The sequence below is a fragment of the Meles meles genome, chromosome 7 (assembly GCF_922984935.1).
Source record: "Meles meles chromosome 7, mMelMel3.1 paternal haplotype, whole genome shotgun sequence".
Classification (NCBI taxonomy): domain Eukaryota; kingdom Metazoa; phylum Chordata; class Mammalia; order Carnivora; family Mustelidae; genus Meles; species Meles meles.
In genome coordinates, this window is record NC_060072.1 from 89,240,759 (window position 1) to 89,259,578 (window position 18,820).

The window sequence follows — 18,820 nt, forward strand, 5'->3', positions numbered from 1 at the left end:
AGAGGAAGAGGAAGGTGACTCGGTGTCTCCAAGTCTGGCATTCCGGCCCCTGGCTGCCAGCCTCTTCCTGGAGTGCTGGGCGGGCTCTGGCTGCTGTGCCCTCCCCGACCTTAGCACCAGCCACGTCGCCTTTCCACCGGAGCTGTGATGGACCGTCCGGGTGCGACCAGACCATTTTCTGAATTGTAGAACCAAAGAAGTTGATAGAAGGTTGGGCACGACCTTCGGAAGTATCTGGTTTAAACCCCTCAGTGTCCAGAGGAAGAAACTGAGGCCCAGAGAGGTGATCCAGGCCCGAAACCCAGGCCCCATGACCCCTGGTTTAGTGTTGTTTTTGGGACAGGATCTATGGTGCTTCTGCTCAGAGCTGAAGGAGACCTGGAGAGGTCGCTTCTCCCTCCCGCTCCGGGCAAAACTCAGGCCGCCTCCAATCCACAAAGCTCACTCTGTCCTCTGTGTTGAATAAATGGACAAACAGAATTCACAGGTATCTGCCCCACTTCTCTCCTAAAGGAGACCCACGGTTCTTCTGGTTCTTCTTCGTCCTCAGGTAGCAGAACCTTGTTCTACTGTTTCCATGTTTCTTGCATTTGAAAAATCCCTAGGTTGGCTGATCTACATCTCTCACTCCGCAATTTAAATGAAGCAAAGCCCATCTCACCCTCTCTGCTAATTCAGCGCCCCCTCCCCCGCCCGGCCCCTCCCCCCCCCCCCCCCCCCCCCCCCCCCCCCCCCCCCCGGCCTTGCTTTCTCTTCCTACTCATCCTGGTGCAGAACCAGCTACGTAATCTGTGGGGCCCAGTGCAAAATGAAAATGGCAGGCCCCTCGTTCAAACATGATTAAGAGTTTCAAAATGGCAACGGCAGAGCATTAAGCCAAGCGTGGGGTCCTGTCCATCTGCGTGGGTCCAATACCCGCGCCGCTGGCCCCGCCCTGGTGTCAAGAGCAGTGCTTGAACCTGATACTCACAGCTGGGCCTGAAAGCACAAATTGTCTGATCTGCTCCCATGCGGGACTCCACGTGACCTACCTTCCACCGGTCAGAATCTCCTGGAAGTTCACCCCACGTGCCTCCCTAGGATCTCGAGGACTCTGTTTCACACACCGTTGGGAAATTCTTCTGAATATGTAAATTCAAATCATAGCCCTTTCAGCCTGTTTCCTCTTGTTCTGTCCTCACTGAATATGGGGAACAGCTGGTCTTCTGAGTAATTAATCTTGTACACTTGGACACAGTTTCTAATTCCTTTTCCCTTTCCTCATTGGGCTGAGTCTCCAGGGCTTTCTCCAACTCTGCATCCCTTCTCCGGTGCCTTCCCCTGGTTCTCTGGGTGCTCTAGAACCCATGAGGGTCACAGGAAGCCCGAGAGAGCCCCAGTCGGGATCCAGGAGGCTCAGTGCTCTGGCGAGGTGGGGGGTTCCCCAGTTCCCAATGGGGCCCTGCACTCCTCCTCCAAACCTGACCCTCCTTCATCTGTTTCATGACCCCTTCCCGGATAAAGTTCCCCGTCCCCGCTGACTCTCACCAGCAGCTCAGACCTAGCCGTGTCACAATTTCAGTGCTCGCTGTATATCTCAGACTGAATGCTTCCCTTGGGGAAGCCCCCACTTCCACCTCCCAGAACAGAGATCCATGGGCTGGGATTGGGAGAAGTTTATCAGAAGCCAGAGCGGGGTGGGGGGAGAGTGGTATGAGAGATGGACAGGAGGCCACACTCCGAAGTGGCTGCTATAATCTGGAAGAGCAGATACGGTAATCCCATAGTACTTCCTATTGGCTGCAGGACACAGCTCTATCCTGACACTGAAATTTGGGTGTGCCTTGGTTCTGGAATTCACAATGCTCCCGGAGCTGTGAAGCAGCTGTGGGGTGGGGTCTGGGGAGGGTTTCAGCAAAGGAAGTGAGGTCAGTCAGCAGCTGATGGCTGGCTGAGCCTTTAGCTGATGTCCCCCCAGCCTCTATTCCCAGGAGAGTGTGGGGGTCCCTGGCCCATTTGACACAATCTTCATAGAGGAAGACACCTTAGAGGTTCACTTCGGCTTCCAATACCTGCTCTTTCCACTTGGCTCCGAGGCTACCGCCGCCCAGCTTTTTTTTTTTTTTTTAATTTTACTTATTTATTTGACAGAGAGAGAGAGAGAGAGAGATCACAAGAACACAGAGAGGCAGACAGAGAGAGAGGGGGAAGCAGGCTCCCTGCTGAGCAGAGAGCCCGATGTGGGGCTCCATCCCAGGACCCTGAGATCATGACTTGAGCGGAAGGCAGAGGCTTAACCCACTGAGCCACCCAGGTGCCCCTCCCCAGCTTTTTTATTTATTAATTTAACACGTTCTTTGATGCCAGCTAGCATTTTCACTCTGCACTAGGATAAGCATCATTGCCTTCATTTTCATGATGGCCCTGTGAGACTGGCCCTGTTGATTACGCCCATTTAGCAGACGGGGGAGTGAGGTGTGGAGAGGTGTCATTTGTCTGAGGTTATGCAACTAGTCTGGATTCCCAGACTTCAGGGTCTTTGTGGGTAAGGAGGAGGCTAGATATGAAGTCCTGCCTTCAGGGTGCTCCCAGTGGTCGGAGCAAAGCAAGTCGATGATGTCAGTGTTCTGAGCCTCTGCAAAGGAATCTGGAGGAAGAGCAAGGCTCTCTCTGGGGGAGAAGCCATTCTGCTCTCCTCCCCAGAGCCTTGTCTGCCTTGTCCCATCAGTGTCCCCACATAGGTTCCAGTCCCCATCTCCATTTGGTGGGGTGAGGGGCCTGCCTGGAAGGTGGCCATCCCAGGGCCGTTCCTAGCCTCTCCCTCCATCGGGCCAAGCCTTGTAGGGAGAGGCATCCTTGTCACTGAGCTGTGCTGTGGCTGGAGGGGCTCCACTGTTCTCACCACTGACCCAGAGCAGTCCCATGGGGCCTGTTTACCCTGCGCTGAGCCAGAGAGCTTGCCGAAGAGGGGAGTGAACAAGAGGGGGTGAAGGGGCAAGAGGGAGGAGGCTGAGGGATTTGGACAGAGTGGGGAGTCCTTGGGGGCGGGGGGTAGGGGGTGGAGAGGGCGGGACTAAAATATTTCGGACCCTGCCAGCCCCAAACTCTGCCCGGGCTGCTCCGAGCCTTCTAGGCCCGGGACCAGAGACTTGAGTGTGGGAGGACAGGTACGTCCCCTCTCCTGCCCTCTCCCTGCGGTCCTTCCCTCGGTGCCCCCCTTCCAGTCCCGGATTCCAGGTCGCCCCCTCCGCGGCTCAGAGCGCGAGGGGCCGCCTCCCCCGCCTCCCCCTCCATCCCCTCCTCAGTTGGACCCTCAGGTCGTGCCTCCAGCCTCGGCTCCTTGCCCCACAGCTCCGGGCCTGGTCCCCACGAGACCCCCCGCAGCCCGAGTCCAAGGCCCGCCCCCTCGGGGAGGCGGATGTGGGAGGCTTGGGCCGGGACGCAGCTAAGATCCCGGGGCGAGGGGGGGGGGGGCGGCCGCGGAGGGGCGGCTGCCCTCGGGGTCTGGGAGCCGCGCGGGGGATGGTCCGCGGGGGATGGTCCGGGCCCTGCGGCCCCAGCAAGGGGCGAGCGGGCGGCCGGTCGGCTAGTTGGGCAATAGGAAACGGTTTATTAGGAGGGAGTGGTGGAGCCGGGCCAGGCAGGAAGACGCTGGAATAAGAAACATTTTTGCTCCAGCCCCTTTCCCAGTCCCGGGAGGCCGCCGCGCCATCCGCGCCGAGCGAGCCCCTCCCGGGTCCCAGCGCCGTCCCGGGCCGCATACGACCCACGCCGCCGTCCAGCGCTCGCCGGGCTACCGCGGCCTCCGCCGGGGAGGGAACGTGCCCGGCCCGCTGCCCGCAGGGCGGGCCCAGAGGTGAGTCCAGGTCCGCGGGCCGCCTGACCCGCGCCCCTCAACCCTGCAGAGGCCCTTCTTGGGGCAGATCCCAGAGAGCGTCTCAGAGAGGTCGCCGTAGGGTCAGTCCCGCTCCTCACTGGGGCGAGCTGCCCCTCACCTTCCCCGCACATCTGCCCGTGACCCCATCTGAGACTGGAACAGACTGGGCCGAAACCGGGCTGGGAATCAGAAAACTTCTGGCTCCTGGGGCTAGTCACTTCACTTCTCTGTTCCCCTAACCTCATCTGTAGATGGGCAGACGGGATTCCTGCTCTTCTTCCCAGACGGGGGATCCCCGAGTCTGTCCAGGCAGCTGCCTTCACCTGCGAGGGAGTGTCTACTTCCTGAGTGTCCCCTGGAAGGCCACCTTTCCCGGACCAGCCTCTTGCTTAAGGCACCTGCCACTGTAATTCCCTCGAAAAAACCTCCCCTCCAAAGCTACAGGGTCAGATAATCTCCATGCCATGGCCTTCCCTGGGGATCCAGGCCAGAGGCCTTCCCAATGTCCCTGCAGGCTGGGACCCCAGATTTTCAGCCGGCCCTGGAGGCCAGTGTTGTTAAGAGCATCTCTGGCCTGGCCACCCACCCCCTTTTCTTCTTGAAGGACAAGGGCATAGTGGACTCTAGCGCTTGGCCTCTCTATAGGAGGGGTTTCTGGATGAGTCAGGCTCTGTCCTCTCTGATCCCTCTCTGCCCCATTTGCCCTGATCCCTCTCACCTCCCATCTCATTGGGTGGTAAAAATCGCTACTATTTATTGAGTACCTACTATGTAGTCTTAGATGTGCACTGAGCTCCATTTCTCTCATGTCATCCTGGCCACAGTTTAGCAAGATAGGTTTATTATGCCCATCGTCCTGAAAGGGAAAGAGTTTCGGACCTGCGTCACTTGTCCAAAGCCCCATGGATGGTGTAAATGGTGCTGTTGCGTTTTGGGGGGCATTTATTAGGCACTAACTCTGTGTCACTTAGTTTTCTGCTAAATAAGTACAGCGTACCCCTGAAATGAGCACTCTTCTTATTCTCATTTTTTTTTGTAGGGAAGCCTAAGCCTCAGAAAGTTGAAGTAACTTGCCCCACATCTCATAGCTCTAAGTGGCAGAGGCAGGATTTGAACCCAGAGGCAGGATTTGAACCCAGGCAGAGGCAGGAATTGAACCCTGACCCCGTGCTCTCCAGTGCTGCCTGCGCTTTCTGCCTGGCCCTAAGATTCAGGCTTGATGCTCTATCACTCTGGCCATGAAGGGCCAGGGCGATGATGCCGATGAAAGTGTTGTGTGTATGGGAAGGGCAGCTAGTCTGTGCTGTTTGGCTAAGACCTGTTGACATGCCAAGCGAGGCTCTTCCAGCCCTGTGACAATTCCTAGAGTGTGCTGGGGAGAAGCAGAATGACAGCCACCTTCTGGGCGCACCCTGACTCTGGTTCTTCCACTTAAGACCAAGCCTACAGCAAGCAGATGATTTCTGTCTTCACATCTAAACAAACCCGCATCGGGCACCAGGCGATGACAACAGCTGTGTGCCATCTGTTACTGTCCGCAAACCCCACTTGCTCTCTTTCTGCCTTTGAGGGACTCACTGAACACCAAGGAGTTGGAGGCAGGGAATGTCCAAGGGAGGATTTATTCCCAGCAGCGTAAGGTGATCAGGACACGGGTGGTGATTGCAGGCAAGAAACTTAATGTTCCCGAGCCTCAGTTTCCCCACTGGGTGGTTGCCAGTATTAAATGAGATTAACCGTGAAAACTGAGTCCTTGGCCCATGAATTGTATTCAGGGACTGTCAATTCTTATCAGGAAGGTTTTCCTGGTGGGAAGTTAACATTTGAAATTAGCTTGGCACCTGGGATCTCTGCCCCGCAGCGGCCCTGCTTCTGTCCGCAGATCTTCCAGCTTCGAAGTGGAAGGATGCCACCTGCCTCGGGGAGTCTGTGCTGGAGTCAGGTCTCCGGGCAAATCAGTCAGGGTCGCTGGGAGTTCAGACTGGTCTGGACCCAGCACCCTCCAGTACTTCATTCTGTGCTGGGCCCGGCTAAAAGCTGGAGTGAAAGTCCCAGTTTTACTCCCCCATATTCCTGAGATTCAACCAGAGGTGGATTCTGCAAATGCTGCCAGGCCCTCCCTGCACCGTGGCTGAGCCTGGGAAGCTGGAGAACAAAGCCCTCACCCAGCCCCCCCTCTGCGGTGGCTCCTCCAGCTGGGGAGGGGGTGTAGGGAAGGGGAGGTGCCCCAGTGGGGGTGAATCTCTGCCCTCTGCACCGTGGTCCCTGACCCAGCAGGGCCTGCACAGCGAAATGAAAACACGTGGCCCGTATTTAGCCCTGTGTAGGGCACACTTCTCAGGGGGTAGTACCCATGCCAACTGATGAGAATTACCTGGAGACCTTTTTAAAAATGCATGCTTCTTGCTGGTCTAGATGGACTAAAGTCAGAATTTGGAAGTGGAGGGAGTAAGGCCAAAAATGTGCATTTCTAACAAAGCGCTTCAAGCAATTCTAATGAGTAATAAAGTAGGTAAGGGGGGTACACTGGGGCAAAGTCAGAGAAGTGGACGCATGGGTACAGGATCCAAAAAGGATACCTGACTTCATCCTTCCAGTTATCCACCCTTTCTTTCCTACCCTATGCTTTCTCCTTAGCTGCTCTCTGGGCAAGCAAAGGCTTCCACGGATGGCTTCCCCACCCCTACCCCAGGCGACAAATTCAGCTCCTCTGGAGCTCCTTCTCCAGCTACCAGTCCCACTGCTGGACAGAGTCCTCACTACCCGCCAGGGGGTGGCGGGGCGCGGGGGGGGGCGGCAAGAGGCAGGAGGTCAGGCAAGAGATTGGGGACACAGCTGCAGCAACCCAAGGCTCTGTTTCCTCCCCCAGCCCTGGGCCTCTGGGGCAGAGGAAGCCCAGGCAGGAAGGCCAGAGCTGCCACCAGCCAGAGAGGCCCACGAACCACCCCCCCCCCCGCCCCCGCAACCATCCTGCCCGCAGGGCCTCAATACCATGGAGCTTCATTTGGTACCATTCTTAGACTATGGGCCTGCCAAAGCCCATGTGGCCAGACAGCCCCCCCTCCCAGCCTCCCTGGGTTATGCCAGAATTCACTCCCACTCCCTCGTGTTAGCTGCTCCTGCCTGGGGATCCAGTCGCCAGGCACACACCCGCACCCTCACCACCATTCAGAAAGTCCTTATTGCTGTCTGACCTCAGTCCTTGCTGCAGTGGCAGCCCTTATCCTCTCGTTCTCAGCCTTTGAGAAATGAAGAAGGGGGTGCCTTCTGGAGCACTAGATGGTTTGGGACCTGGGTTGGGGACTATCCTAGATCAGAATTACTTCCCTAACCCTCTCTACCACACTTCTGGAAAAGTTCAACCTTAACCAGCCATGGAAGGTCAAACATTCAGTGCCTAAGTATGTTTCACTTCCCCTCCCACGTTCACTGGCCCTGCCCCCACCCCTTCCCAGGACAGCAAGGAGAGAGAAGGGAGGGGACCAGGGAATGGCTCAGAGTGGGTGTCTTTTTTTTTTTTTTAAAGATTTTATTTATTTATTTGACAGAGAGAGATCACAAGTAGGCAGAGAGGCAGGCAGAGTGAGAGAGAGGGAAGCGGGCTCCCTGATGAGCAGAGAGCCCGATGCGGGACTCGATCCCAGGACCCTGAGATCATGACCCGAGCCCAAGGCAGCGGCTTAACCCACTGAGCCATCCAGGTGTCCCCAGAGTGGGTGTCTTATATAACTCTGGTGAGGCATAGAGGGGTTTCCTCGCACCTGGTGTGAGCCAGCGCTGTTCAAGATCCGTATGGTTGTTACAGCCCAGAGGGCTCAGACCCAGGCGGTCACTTGGATTGGGAGGCAGAATGGAGGAAGCTGTGGCCTGGGAGTCTGAACACCTGGGGTGTACTCTTGTTACTGCCACTGACCTTGGACAAGTTTGACCTTGGACGAGTCTCCTGGGCTGTCTGAGGTTTAATCTCTATCTTTTCTAAAATAAGGAGCTGGGCTTTGTGGTTCCCAAGGTGTCACCCTAGAATTCTGTCACGGGGTGGTCCCAGCCCCAAGTGGCTCTTCCAGACCCTATAGCCACCCCAGCCTGCCCTGAGAACACACCCGGAGCTCTCTACTGTGCGTGACTCCTGCCTGTTCTATCCAGACCCCAATCTAAACAATCTTGATTCCTGTTCCCAGCTTGGCGGGACCCTGAATGGCAGGAAGTGAAGACAGGAGCCTGTTTATGTTTGAGGCAGCCAGTGCTGGTGGGGGTGGGGTGGGGGCACTGGGAAAGGGGTGGACAGGGAGGGGGAGGGCAGGAGCAGAGGACCGACGGGTGGGGGGACTGCTGAAGAGAAGCTCCTTGCACCCTGGCCCCATGTCCTCTCTGCCCTCCAGTCTGAACTCAGAAGCAGGGGTAAAGAGCTGGGAGTCCCCCAAACTCTCTATCACTTAAACATGGCTCCCCCACCCTCTACCCCTCACAGGATGGTTTCCATGGGGAAGTGAACCAGGACTTCCCCTGCAGGCCCCGCCCCAAAGCCAGACACAGGGAGTAGGGAGGAGGCCTCCCTGCCCCCCCAAAAATCTCCCAGTAATTTCCTCTGGGTGGGAGGGACCCACAGTCAGTGGCTGAAAACGCCGAGGTGATCACATTTCACAGACCTTACTGCACCCCCTCTCCTCTTCAGGGACCATGACCTTGGACCCTCCCAGGAGAGGCCTTCTGATGCTCCTGATGGCATTGAGCCTGACCCAGAGTAAGTACTAGGGAAGCAGGTAGGGGACAGGGGCCGGAATGGGGAAAGAGCTGGCTGGGTTCAGCTCTTGCTGGGGCTGAATTTGAGGAGCTAGAGAGAGGGGCTACTTAGGAGCTTGGCTGGAGGGTGGGAGGCAGGCTTAGTTAGAATAACCCCCCTGCTACCCCAGCCCTCCTTTGTGTCCTTCTGATGCAAACCCACGGGCTGATGCTCTACTGGCATCCACTTTGGGCACCTCTATCTGGGGGGTGCAGAGAGTGGGGACGTTGACAGGGAGGGCCTGGGAGAGCCCTCAGGGTTGGGGCTGGGGGCCAAAGCAGGGCCTAGAACCCAGAGGGAAGGTCCTAGGATCAGGGAGGGGACAGTAGCCTGGTTCTCATCATGTCAGAGGGTAAGGTTCTAGAAGGAAGGATAACCTAAGGATGGGACTAAAGGAGCAAGGCCTCAGGGGTTGTGTTTGAGAGGCCAGAAGGGAGGGGCAACGGGACAGACATGGGTGTGAGGCCCGGCCTAGGAGTGGGGCCCAGAGTGGCTGAGCTTCCAGTGTGTCTCACAGGTGACCCCGTGAAGCCCTCCTGGGGCCCGCTGGTCACCTGCATCTGTGAGAGCCCACAGTGCAGGGGGCCTACCTGCCAGGGGTTCTGGTGCACGGTCGTGCTGGTGCGGGAGGAGGGCCGGCAGCCCCAGGAGCACCGGGGCTGCGGGAGCCTGCATGAGGAGCTGTGCCGGGGGCGCCCCACCGAGTTCGTCAACCACTACTGCTGCTACAGCAACCTCTGCAACCATAACGTGTCCCTGGTCCTGGAGGGTACGTGCGGCCACCCCGGCTGGCCCTCCCCATCCTCTCTGACCCTTCCTCCCCGCCCTGCTCCCACCTCACGCTCTGGCAAGGAGGGGTGGGGGGAGGAGGGGAGGCAGGACCCTGGGATCTGACTGGCAGAGTGGCCAGGTGGGGGGATCTGGCCTGGTGGTAGCTGGGCCTCCGTGTCCCCCTCCACCAGCCACCCAAATTCCTCCGGAGCAGCCGAAGGTAGATGGCCAGCTGCCTCTGATCCTGGGCCCCGTGCTGGCCTTGTTGGCCCTGGGGGCTCTCGGGGCCCTGGGCCTGTGGCATGTCCGGCGGAGGCAGGAGAAGCAGCGGGCCCTGCACAGCGAGCTGGGCGAGTCCAGCCTCATCCTGAAGGCATCCGAGCAGGGGGACAGCATGCTGGGGGTATGGGCTTGGGAGAACCTGGCATGTGGGTTGGGGAGGGGGGGAGACAGGAACCACAGAACCAAAGGGGGTGCCGAGGGACAGGTAACCAAGAAAGGTGCAATCGCAGACACTCAGAGATCTGGGGGGTGGGGGTTGCTGGGCGAGTGAGGAGCACGTGAGGACAGTAGCGGGTCCCAGCTTAAGGAGGAAGAAATGGCCTGGGCCAGGTGGTGCAGCCCATCAGGAGCCTGTCCGTATCCCTCAGGATCTCCTGGACAGTGACTGCACCACGGGCAGTGGCTCAGGACTCCCCTTCCTGGTGCAAAGGACAGTGGCACGGCAGGTGGCCCTCGTGGAGTGTGTAGGTGAGCCATGGAAGGGAGGTGGGACCAAGGGCTCCTGTGATCTCGCAGGAGTGAGCAAGTTCTTGGCCTCCGAGTCACAGGCAGGGCCAGGCCCTGAGTGGGAATTCTGCTGGGTAGGGAGTGGCCTGGAGATGGGTCAGGGCGAGACCTTCTACAGGTGCTGGGGTAGCCAGGCAAATGGGTCTGGGGCTGGACTAAGTGAAACAAACATCAGGATTTTGCAGTTGGGGTCAGTGCAGCACCAAGATGGGGGTTTCTTTTTTTTTTTTTTTTTAAGATTTTATTTATTTATTTGACAGAGAGAGATCATAAGTAGGCAGAGAGGTAGTCAGAGAGAGTGAGAGGGAAGCAGGCTCCCTGCTGAGCAGAGAGCCCGATGTGGGACTCGATCCCAGGACCCTGAGATCATGACCTGAGCCGAAGGCAGCGGCTTAAACCACTGAGCCACCCAGGCGCCCCAAGATGGGGGTTTCTTCTGGGGTTCCCCATGCCCAAGGGCTGTGCGTGCCCATATGTGACCTCTACCATCTCTCCCACCTTTGGATCAGGCAAGGGTCGCTACGGCGAGGTGTGGCGTGGCCTGTGGCATGGTGAAAGCGTGGCCGTCAAGATCTTCTCTTCAAGGGATGAACAGTCCTGGTTCCGGGAGACTGAGATCTATAATACAGTGCTGCTCAGACACGACAACATCCTCGGTAAGTGGGGAATACTAAACCAGACCCGGGGCTTCAGCCCCTGCCCTCAGGGCTGGAGTCCCTGACCTAGTCAGGCCTGGCGACACTGACCTAGTCCTGAAGGACACCCGTCGGCCCTTCAGCCCCGACCTCTGACTCCAGCTCCCTCTCCGACCTAAGCCAGACCAGCCTCCACTCCCAGCCCCAGCTTCGTCCTGACCATCTCTCCTCTGTCCCCAGCCCTGACCCTGACCCTGACCCCGATCAGTCCAGCCTCCTTTCTCCCTTGCTCCTCTGCTGAGCCATCTATGGACCCTCTGCCCATAGGCTTTATCGCCTCCGACATGACCTCCCGCAACTCGAGCACGCAGCTGTGGCTCATCACACACTACCATGAGCACGGCTCGCTCTACGACTTTCTGCAGAGGCAGACGCTGGAGCCACAGCTGGCCCTGAGGCTAGCCGTGTCGGCCGCCTGTGGCCTGGCTCACCTACACGTGGAGATCTTTGGCACGCAGGGCAAGCCGGCCATCGCCCACCGAGACCTCAAAAGCCGCAATGTCCTGGTCAAGAGCAACCTGCAATGCTGCATCGCTGACCTGGGTGAGCTGCTGGGCAGGGGAGGGCGCCGGCCGGGTTCAGGCTCGAGCACCCTCCCTCCCAGCTTTGTCCTGTGTGTGTGTGTGTGTGTATGTGTGTGTGTGTGTGTGTGTGTGTTGACAACGACACTTCTGATTGGTGCTTTAAAACCTCTTGGCTTGTGGGTTGTCTATTTCACCTCTGCAAGAGCCCCACGAGTTGCCTGGCAGCTTTGCAAGCCCAGACTCTTTCCAGCATACTGCCTGGGCTCCAGGACTTGGGAGAAAGGGGCAGGGTACCAGCAACCTGGGTTGTCCCCCTGGCTTCACTTGACTGCATTGCTCCCCTCACCAGGCCTCGGGGTTCTGCTCTGTGAAATGGGCACAATAACGCCTACTTTCTGACTCACATCTCTCTGGGCACTTGGGCACCTAGCAGGAGGGCTACACAAGCCAAGCATACCAGGGACAGGTGGGCCCAGGGGGTGCGGTCTCCCAGCCGGCCTCTGGGCAGGTGTCCGTCTGCCTGCTGCTTCATGTCCCACCATCTCTCTCCATGCCCTCCTCGCCTCCTGCACCCCAGCTTCCGGGGCCACCCCAGAGTCTGGGGCTCAGCTGAGTGGCAGGAGTGACAGGCCCGGTCCCCCACAGGCCTGGCTGTGATGCACTCCCAGGGTAGTGATTACCTGGACATCGGGAACAACCCACGAGTGGGCACCAAGCGGTACATGGCCCCCGAGGTGCTGGAAGAACAGATCCGCACCGACTGCTTCGAGTCCTACAAGTGGACAGACATCTGGGCCTTTGGCCTGGTGCTATGGGAGATTGCCCGTCGGACCATTGTCAACGGTGAGGGCCTGCCCTATGCAGGGTAGGGGAAGAGGCCTGGGGCAGATAGATAGACGGACAGGCAGGAGACGGGAGCCTCCTGCCACGGATGGTGTCCATGGCCTGAGGGTTCAACTGAGTGACCTTTTAAGGTGTGACTCTTGGAGTCTGCGAGTCTGGCTATGAAATCCTGGATAATAACAGAAATATCAGTAGCGGCTAACTTTTATTGAGCTTAAACATGTTATATCCATGTATTATCCTTGTGCATCGTCCCATGTTGGCAGGGGGTGGTGTCACTTCATGGTTAAGAGCGTGGGTTGGGAATCACACCCCCTGGGCTCCGTTCCTGACCTTGCCACTGACCATAGGCAGGTTACTTAACCTCTCTCTGTCTCAGTTTCATTTGAAAAGGGGGATGAAGACAGCTCAAGTTGTTGAGATAATCTCAGGATAGTATCTGAAGCTATTCTGGGGCTCGGTAAATATTCGTGGCAATTTATTGTAGTAACGAATGCCTGACCCAGTATCATCCCCATTTCCCAGGTGAAGGTACTGAGGCACAGAATTACTGAGGGCTGGAGGCAGCGCCGGGGTCTGAAATCCAGGCCGTCGGACTCTGGGGCCGTGGTTTCTTTGCTGCAAAAATGCAGGATAGAATAGCGTCTACACTGCCTGCTTATCGTTGCCTCGTTATGACTGTGGGTGCCTGTGAATGGGCTGGGAGCAGGTGGAGGGACCCTGTTCCTGCTGGCCAGGACAAGGGTAGCCCTGGGGCCGGTGCCTTCCCAGCCCTGGGGTGGATGGATATTGGGTGGTGGTCCGGACCAGGTTGGGGAGGCTTGTCAGTCTCCATGGAGACTGTCTATGGGGAAGGATTGCTGGCTGTCCTGACAGGTTGGGGACAACCTCAGGATATGACTGGAGCTCTGTTCCTTGGGGACAGGGACCTTCTCATTTCCTGAGCATCTGCTAGTAGCCACCCCCAGGCCAGGCTTCATTTCCCCTTAGCATTGACAGGTGGAGGGCAGAGTGTAACCAACCAGTCCCTCTGGGAGACTCTCGAGGGGCTCAGATTCCTGTCCCCTCAGGTGTGAACTCCTAGGCTAACATTGGCTGGGGCAGGGGGCACCTGAAAGGAGCCGAGGCCCCTTGGACGAGGCTGCGGGCGTAAAGAGAGGGCTGGCCGGGCCAGGGCTGATGGGGGAGGCTGACTGCAGGCTCCTGAGGCAGAGGGAAGCTCTGTCAGCCCCACACAGATTCGTGGCGCATTATAAACACTGTAATCTGGTGTCAGCCCCGGCACTGATTAAAGGCCCATTAGACACGCTCAGGCCTCTGTGCAGCGCTGATTAGGGCTCGAGCGGCACAGGGGCCGGTCTGGAAGCCCGCCATGGAGAGAACAGCTGGTGTAGGGCTCTTCTGAGGTTGTGACTGTGTGGCCATGGCCCCCCACCTCAGGCTGAGAAGCAAGGGGAGGGTGGAGGGGTCTGGGGGGCCTTCTCTGGTTTTGGCCTCTTCTGCCTGAGCTGTCCACAGCTCTGCAGGCAGTATTTTCCAGAAGGTTCCTGCTAAGGGACATTGGGGAGGAGCGGCACTGGCGACTGAGAGGGGCATCGAGGCCTGTGCTGTCGTTGACAGTGGGTGGCTGTTATGTGGACTTGGGTAAAAACCCCTTTCTCCTTGTGCCACATCGTCCCCCAGCAGTAGGCCAGCTCTCCTCCCGTGAGCAGAGCTCGGAGGTCAAGAGCGTGGGCTTTGGTTAGAGCGTCTGGGCTTACTTAAATCCGTCACTTACTTACCTGTGTGATTTTAGCCAAGTTTCTTCACCCCTTTGGCCTTGGTTCCATTGTTCATAAAGTGGAGCTAATAGTATGACTTATCTCACAGGGTTGTTGTGAGGATTTAATGCTGTGAAGTTAGGACAGCGCCCTGCACAGCACACGTGGCCAGTAAATGTGTTTTGTTTTTGTTTCTAAAGATTTTATTTATTTATTTGACAGAGAGAGACACAGTGAGAGAAGGAACACAAGCAGGGGGAGTGGGAGAGGGAGATGCAGGCTTCCCGATGAGCAGGACCCTGGGATCATGACCTGAGCGGAAGGCAGACGCTTAATGACTGAGCCACCCAGGCACCCCCAGTAAATGTTTTTATCAGGCATCTGGGAGAGTAGGGACCTGGGAGCAGTGCCTGGGCCCTGGGTGGGAGGCAGCCACGGAGAGACTATAATGAGGTCCAGCCAAGAATCTGATGAGATGAGTTTAAGCCTGGACTCTGCCCTTACTAGTGGTGTAACCTTGGGCTTACCTTCCCTGAGCATCAGTCTCTTCATCTGTAAGCTAGAGGTAACAATAACACCCGGGGGTTGTGGCAAAGATGAAGAAGGGGGAGCACGAAAGTATTTATAGCACAGTGGCTGGCATCTTCTGGTGAGTGCAAGTTCAACAGCCATAGTTCTTTTTTTTTTTTTAAGATTTTATTTATTTATTTGACAGAGAGAGAGAGAGAGATCACAAGTAGGCAGAGAGGCAGGAGGGGGAGGGGACAGGGAAGCAGGCTCCCCGCTGAGCAGAGAGCCCGATGTGGGGCTCGACCCCAGGATCCTGAGATCATGACCTGAGCCGAAGACAGAGGCTTAACCCACTGAGCCACCCAGGTGCGCCATCAATAGCCATAATTCTTAATATTTGTAAACATATTGATTATATTTTAGAGGCCCTTTCAGGGTTAGCGTGGGTCAGATAGCTGGTTTTCTGGAACTTGGGACAGAAGGTGGCCAGGGCTCTCCTTAGGGTGGCATGGAGCCTTCCTGGGGTGCCAAGTGACAGTCCCATCCCCCCTCCATCCTCAGGCATTGTGGAGGACTACAGGCCACCCTTCTATGATGTGGTGCCCAATGATCCCAGCTTTGAGGACATGAAGAAGGTGGTGTGTGTTGATCAGCAGACGCCCACCATCCCCAACCGGCTGGCTGCTGACCCGGTGAGGCCTCGGTGGGGACTGGGGTGGCACGGGGTGGTGACTCACAGCGGGGAGTTCTGGCCCCGGGAGCATGTGCCTGAGGTCTTTGCCTCCCCTGGAGAGGTTCCAGAGGATGGAGTCCAGGGTTCCTCTCTGGGGACCTCCTCCATCCCTGGCCTGTGGACCCCTGAGATTTGGGTTATGCTGGGATGTTCAGAACCTTCCCTCTGGCCCGAAAAGTCAGAGTCTCTCAGCTGCATTTCTTGCTGTGAACTTTCATTGTAGCTGTTTGTTTTTGTTTTTTTCTCAAAACCCTCCACATGCATACGTAAGACACATACACATGTGTACACAAACACATACGGGCACGCACATGCTTCTACACAAACATATCCTCACGGATACATATGTGGTGTGCACAGACATGCCAGACTCTCAGCCCTGGGCAGACAAAGAGCATGTCTCCCACGCCTCCTCACTTCCCTGTTATCTATCGCTGGGCTGGCTGACAATAAGTGCTCAATCAATGTTTCTGGAAAGAGCTAATGTACATGGATACACACATAGGTGCACAGACACATGTATGTTTCTGCATAACAGGCATACCCATAAAAAGCCACATATATGCACTGCTCTGCACACACACACACACACACACACACACACACACAGACACACACACACATACTCCCTGTCAGGGGGCAGCTTGAGTTCTGAGGTTGGCTCACCCTGGGGCCACTGAGCGCCCTGGGCTGGGTTCCTCCGCAGGCCCTCCTCCAGTGGCCGCTGGGCTCAGCGGGGGCTGGTGGAAGTGCTGGGAGAGGCTGCCCTCTGCACGGGGGTGGGGGGGGGGGCGTCTGGCTGTGGAGGGGCCCCTAAGCTTGCACATCTCCCCTTCCCTGGGTCTTGGCAGAGGTGGGGGGTGGGTATAAGGCATTCCACAGACCCTCCTCACAGAAGGGGGCCTGAGCACACCTGAAGAGCTGAGTTGCAGCTGTCTTTCCGTCCTGCCTGCTGCCTTCCACCCGCTTCTCACTCCACCAATCTTCCTCTTCCTCTTCTATCTCTCTTTCCTCTCCTCCTTGCTTCCATTCTCCTCTCCCTTACCACACTGGCTTCCCTCTTTCCCTCCTCAACACTCTCCTCCTTTCTGTCCTGCTTCTGTCTCCCCATTTCTGGGCATCCTCCTTGTCACCCCATTTCCAGGTTCCCCTGACCCAGCTCTCTGCTTCCTCTCCTCTGTGTCACCCCCCCCCCCCAAACAGGTCCTCTCAGGCCTGGCTCAGATGATGCGGGAGTGCTGGTACCCCAACCCCTCTGCCCGCCTCACTGCACTGCGAATCAAGAAGACACTGCAGAAACTGAGCAACGGTCTCGAGAAGCCCAAAATGATTCACTAGCCACAGGCCTGAAGCCTGACTCCCCTCTGCCTGCAGTGCATGTGGGGCGGGGAAGCAGACGGTGGCCCAGGGGCGGCTGTGCCTGCTGGCTCATCCAGCCAAAAATACAGCTGGGCTGAAACCTGATCCCCCGACCGTCTGGCCTGCTCAAAGCAGCAGGCTCCCTGACGCCTGGCTCCCTCCTCACCCTCATGCCCCGGGTGCAGTCCCTACCAGCTCCAGGACAGGATGCGAAAGAGGCCCCAGAGCCAGGGTGGCCAGGCCAGGGAATCCCAGTCTCGGGTTGGAGCCCAGGCCTGCACTTTTCCCCCTGCCCTCGGTCAACCCCGCTGCCCCACCAGAGCTGCCAGGGTGACACAGGGTTCTCTCTAGCCTTCGGGACACATCCTGCCTCTGGCATCAGCCCCACACCCACAGTCCATCATTTCCTCTCTGTGGGCTTGTCCGGGGCCTCTGTCTCCTGGACATGACCCCACCAGCCGAGCGCCAGCTGCCTGGGAGAACTGGGGCCTAATCCTGGGCCCCTTCCCCATGCCCTTCCTAGCTTACTTCTTAGGGCGTTAAACCCAAGGAATCCTGCTGCAGGCGTGGCTGGGTCGGAGGACTGCAGAGAGGTAGTCGGTCAGATGGGGGAGGCCCAGGACCTTCAGATCAATGGGGAGACGCTAAAGCCAAGCACAGCTGGGGAAAGGCTCAGCTGGGAGTCAGGAGACCCATGTTCTGGTCGTGGGCAATTGCTCTACGGGACAAGAATGATGTCTTCACGGTCTGGAACCTTTGTATCCTCATCTACCTATTGCAAGATTCAGTCCTGATGTCCTTTGAGGTTTTGTCAGCTCTAGTTTTCTTTGACATTTCAGCCTGTGTCAGGGGTCAGTCAGTTCATCTGTTCCTTCTGCTCCTTTTGCCCCAGCCCTGGTAGTTTGCCTCAAGGTGGGGACTTGAAAATGACTTAATCTGAGGCCAGGAGTGCCGGAAAGGTCTCCTAGTCAAATTCTACAAGCTCCAATTCCCGCTTTAACTCAAACCAATGGCCATCCTTGGATTCAGACAGCCCTGGGCCTTTTGGCAGACCACTCAACCCACTCTGTGGCTTAGCCTCTCTGTCCAGGGCTGAGAAGGACTGAAGGCTGGCTTCCTGCAGGGCCTCCAAGGCTCAGAAGACATTTGGCTCTAGCCAGCAAGCCTCCAGCACCCAGATTCCTGCTCTCCACTGGCCCCTGGCCCAGGCCCACAGCCTTGGCCGGGCCCCAGACAGTGTGTCTAGGAAGAACCTGGTGGCTGTGGAGAAACACATGGAAAGTTCAGCATTTGGCCATGTCAAGGGTGTAGGTCCGTGCCATGAAGAGGTTACCCCAAACCCTGGGTGGGTGATTGGGCTGGAGGTCGGTGGATTGAAAGTAGAGCCTGAGGGTTGGGGGATGGGGGCGCTCAGGCTAGGGACAATGACAGTTCCAAACTTGGAAGACCTAGCATCTCAGCCCTCAGGGCACAGTGGAGAAGGACCCTAAGTTTTCCACAGGAGGTGACGAAAGCACAGCCTCCTCCCTCCTGCTGTGAATGACCCAGCACAACCTCCCCAGGCAGCCTGCGTGCTGCTTCCGCCAGCCACAGTGGCACTTTCCCAGGCCTGTCTCCCCAAGTTGTGCAAGGCCCACAGCACAACCAGGAAGTGAAACTGGGTGAAAACAGAAAGTGAGAGGGACCTGCTGGGTCCTCAGATGAGCTCGGGGCACTTTCATGTCTTCTGGTCACTGGAACCCACCCAGCCCAGGAGCCAGTCCCCACCCATCCCCCATGCCAGATTTTTATCTCTGGTGGATGGGGGGAAGGGGGACAAAGCATCTCCTCCTGGGACTCCACAGCCAGAAATGGAAGGCCACAACTCCCCGTGAGGCTGGAAAATCCCTGAACGGGGGAAGGTCTGAGGCAGGAGGTGGAGTGACACGGGCCTCTCTGTTGGGAAAGAGTAGCTGGTGGCTAGGGAGGGAGGGAGGCCCTGGGGAGAGCAGTGCACCTGGTGTTCCTGGTGCTCCTGTCTGAGAGTAGGAAGGTGTGACAGGGCCCAAATTACAGTCTGTCACCTGGGGACATTGTGGGAGCACTTAGGTTGTGCTTAGCACATAGTAGGTCCTCAATAAACCGTGATTGAATCTCCAGCTCCTGCTGAGTTTTCCCAGGCTGGTTGGTGCCTCTGCAGCGGCTTGACGCAGAGAAAACC

At 57.4% G+C, this 18,820-nt stretch overlaps 1 protein-coding gene across 3 annotated transcripts; it reads left to right on the forward strand.

Annotated features, from left to right (window-relative positions):
* The first annotated feature begins 3,067 nt into the window (after positions 1-3,067).
* On the forward strand, positions 3,068-18,758 carry ACVRL1 (activin A receptor like type 1). 3 transcript variants are annotated; one of them, XM_046012760.1, is made up of 10 exons: positions 3,068-3,146; positions 3,658-3,835; positions 8,529-8,597; positions 9,154-9,405; positions 9,599-9,810; positions 10,058-10,157; positions 10,706-10,852; positions 11,159-11,434; positions 12,061-12,258; positions 15,090-16,458. In XM_046012760.1, exons 3-10 carry the CDS (start codon positions 8,534-8,536, stop codon positions 15,482-15,484), a joined length of 1,644 nt encoding a protein of 547 aa, XP_045868716.1. In that variant the 5' UTR covers positions 3,068-3,146; positions 3,658-3,835; positions 8,529-8,533; the 3' UTR covers positions 15,485-16,458. The 3 variants fall into 3 exon arrangements, with proteins under 3 accessions (XP_045868716.1, XP_045868715.1, XP_045868717.1); XM_046012761.1 differs by lacking the exon at positions 3,068-3,146 and adding an exon at positions 16,465-18,758 and having other exon boundaries at positions 3,451-3,835; positions 15,090-15,220; XM_046012759.1 differs by lacking the exon at positions 3,068-3,146 and having other exon boundaries at positions 3,449-3,835.
* Positions 18,759-18,820: the final 62 nt, after the last annotated feature.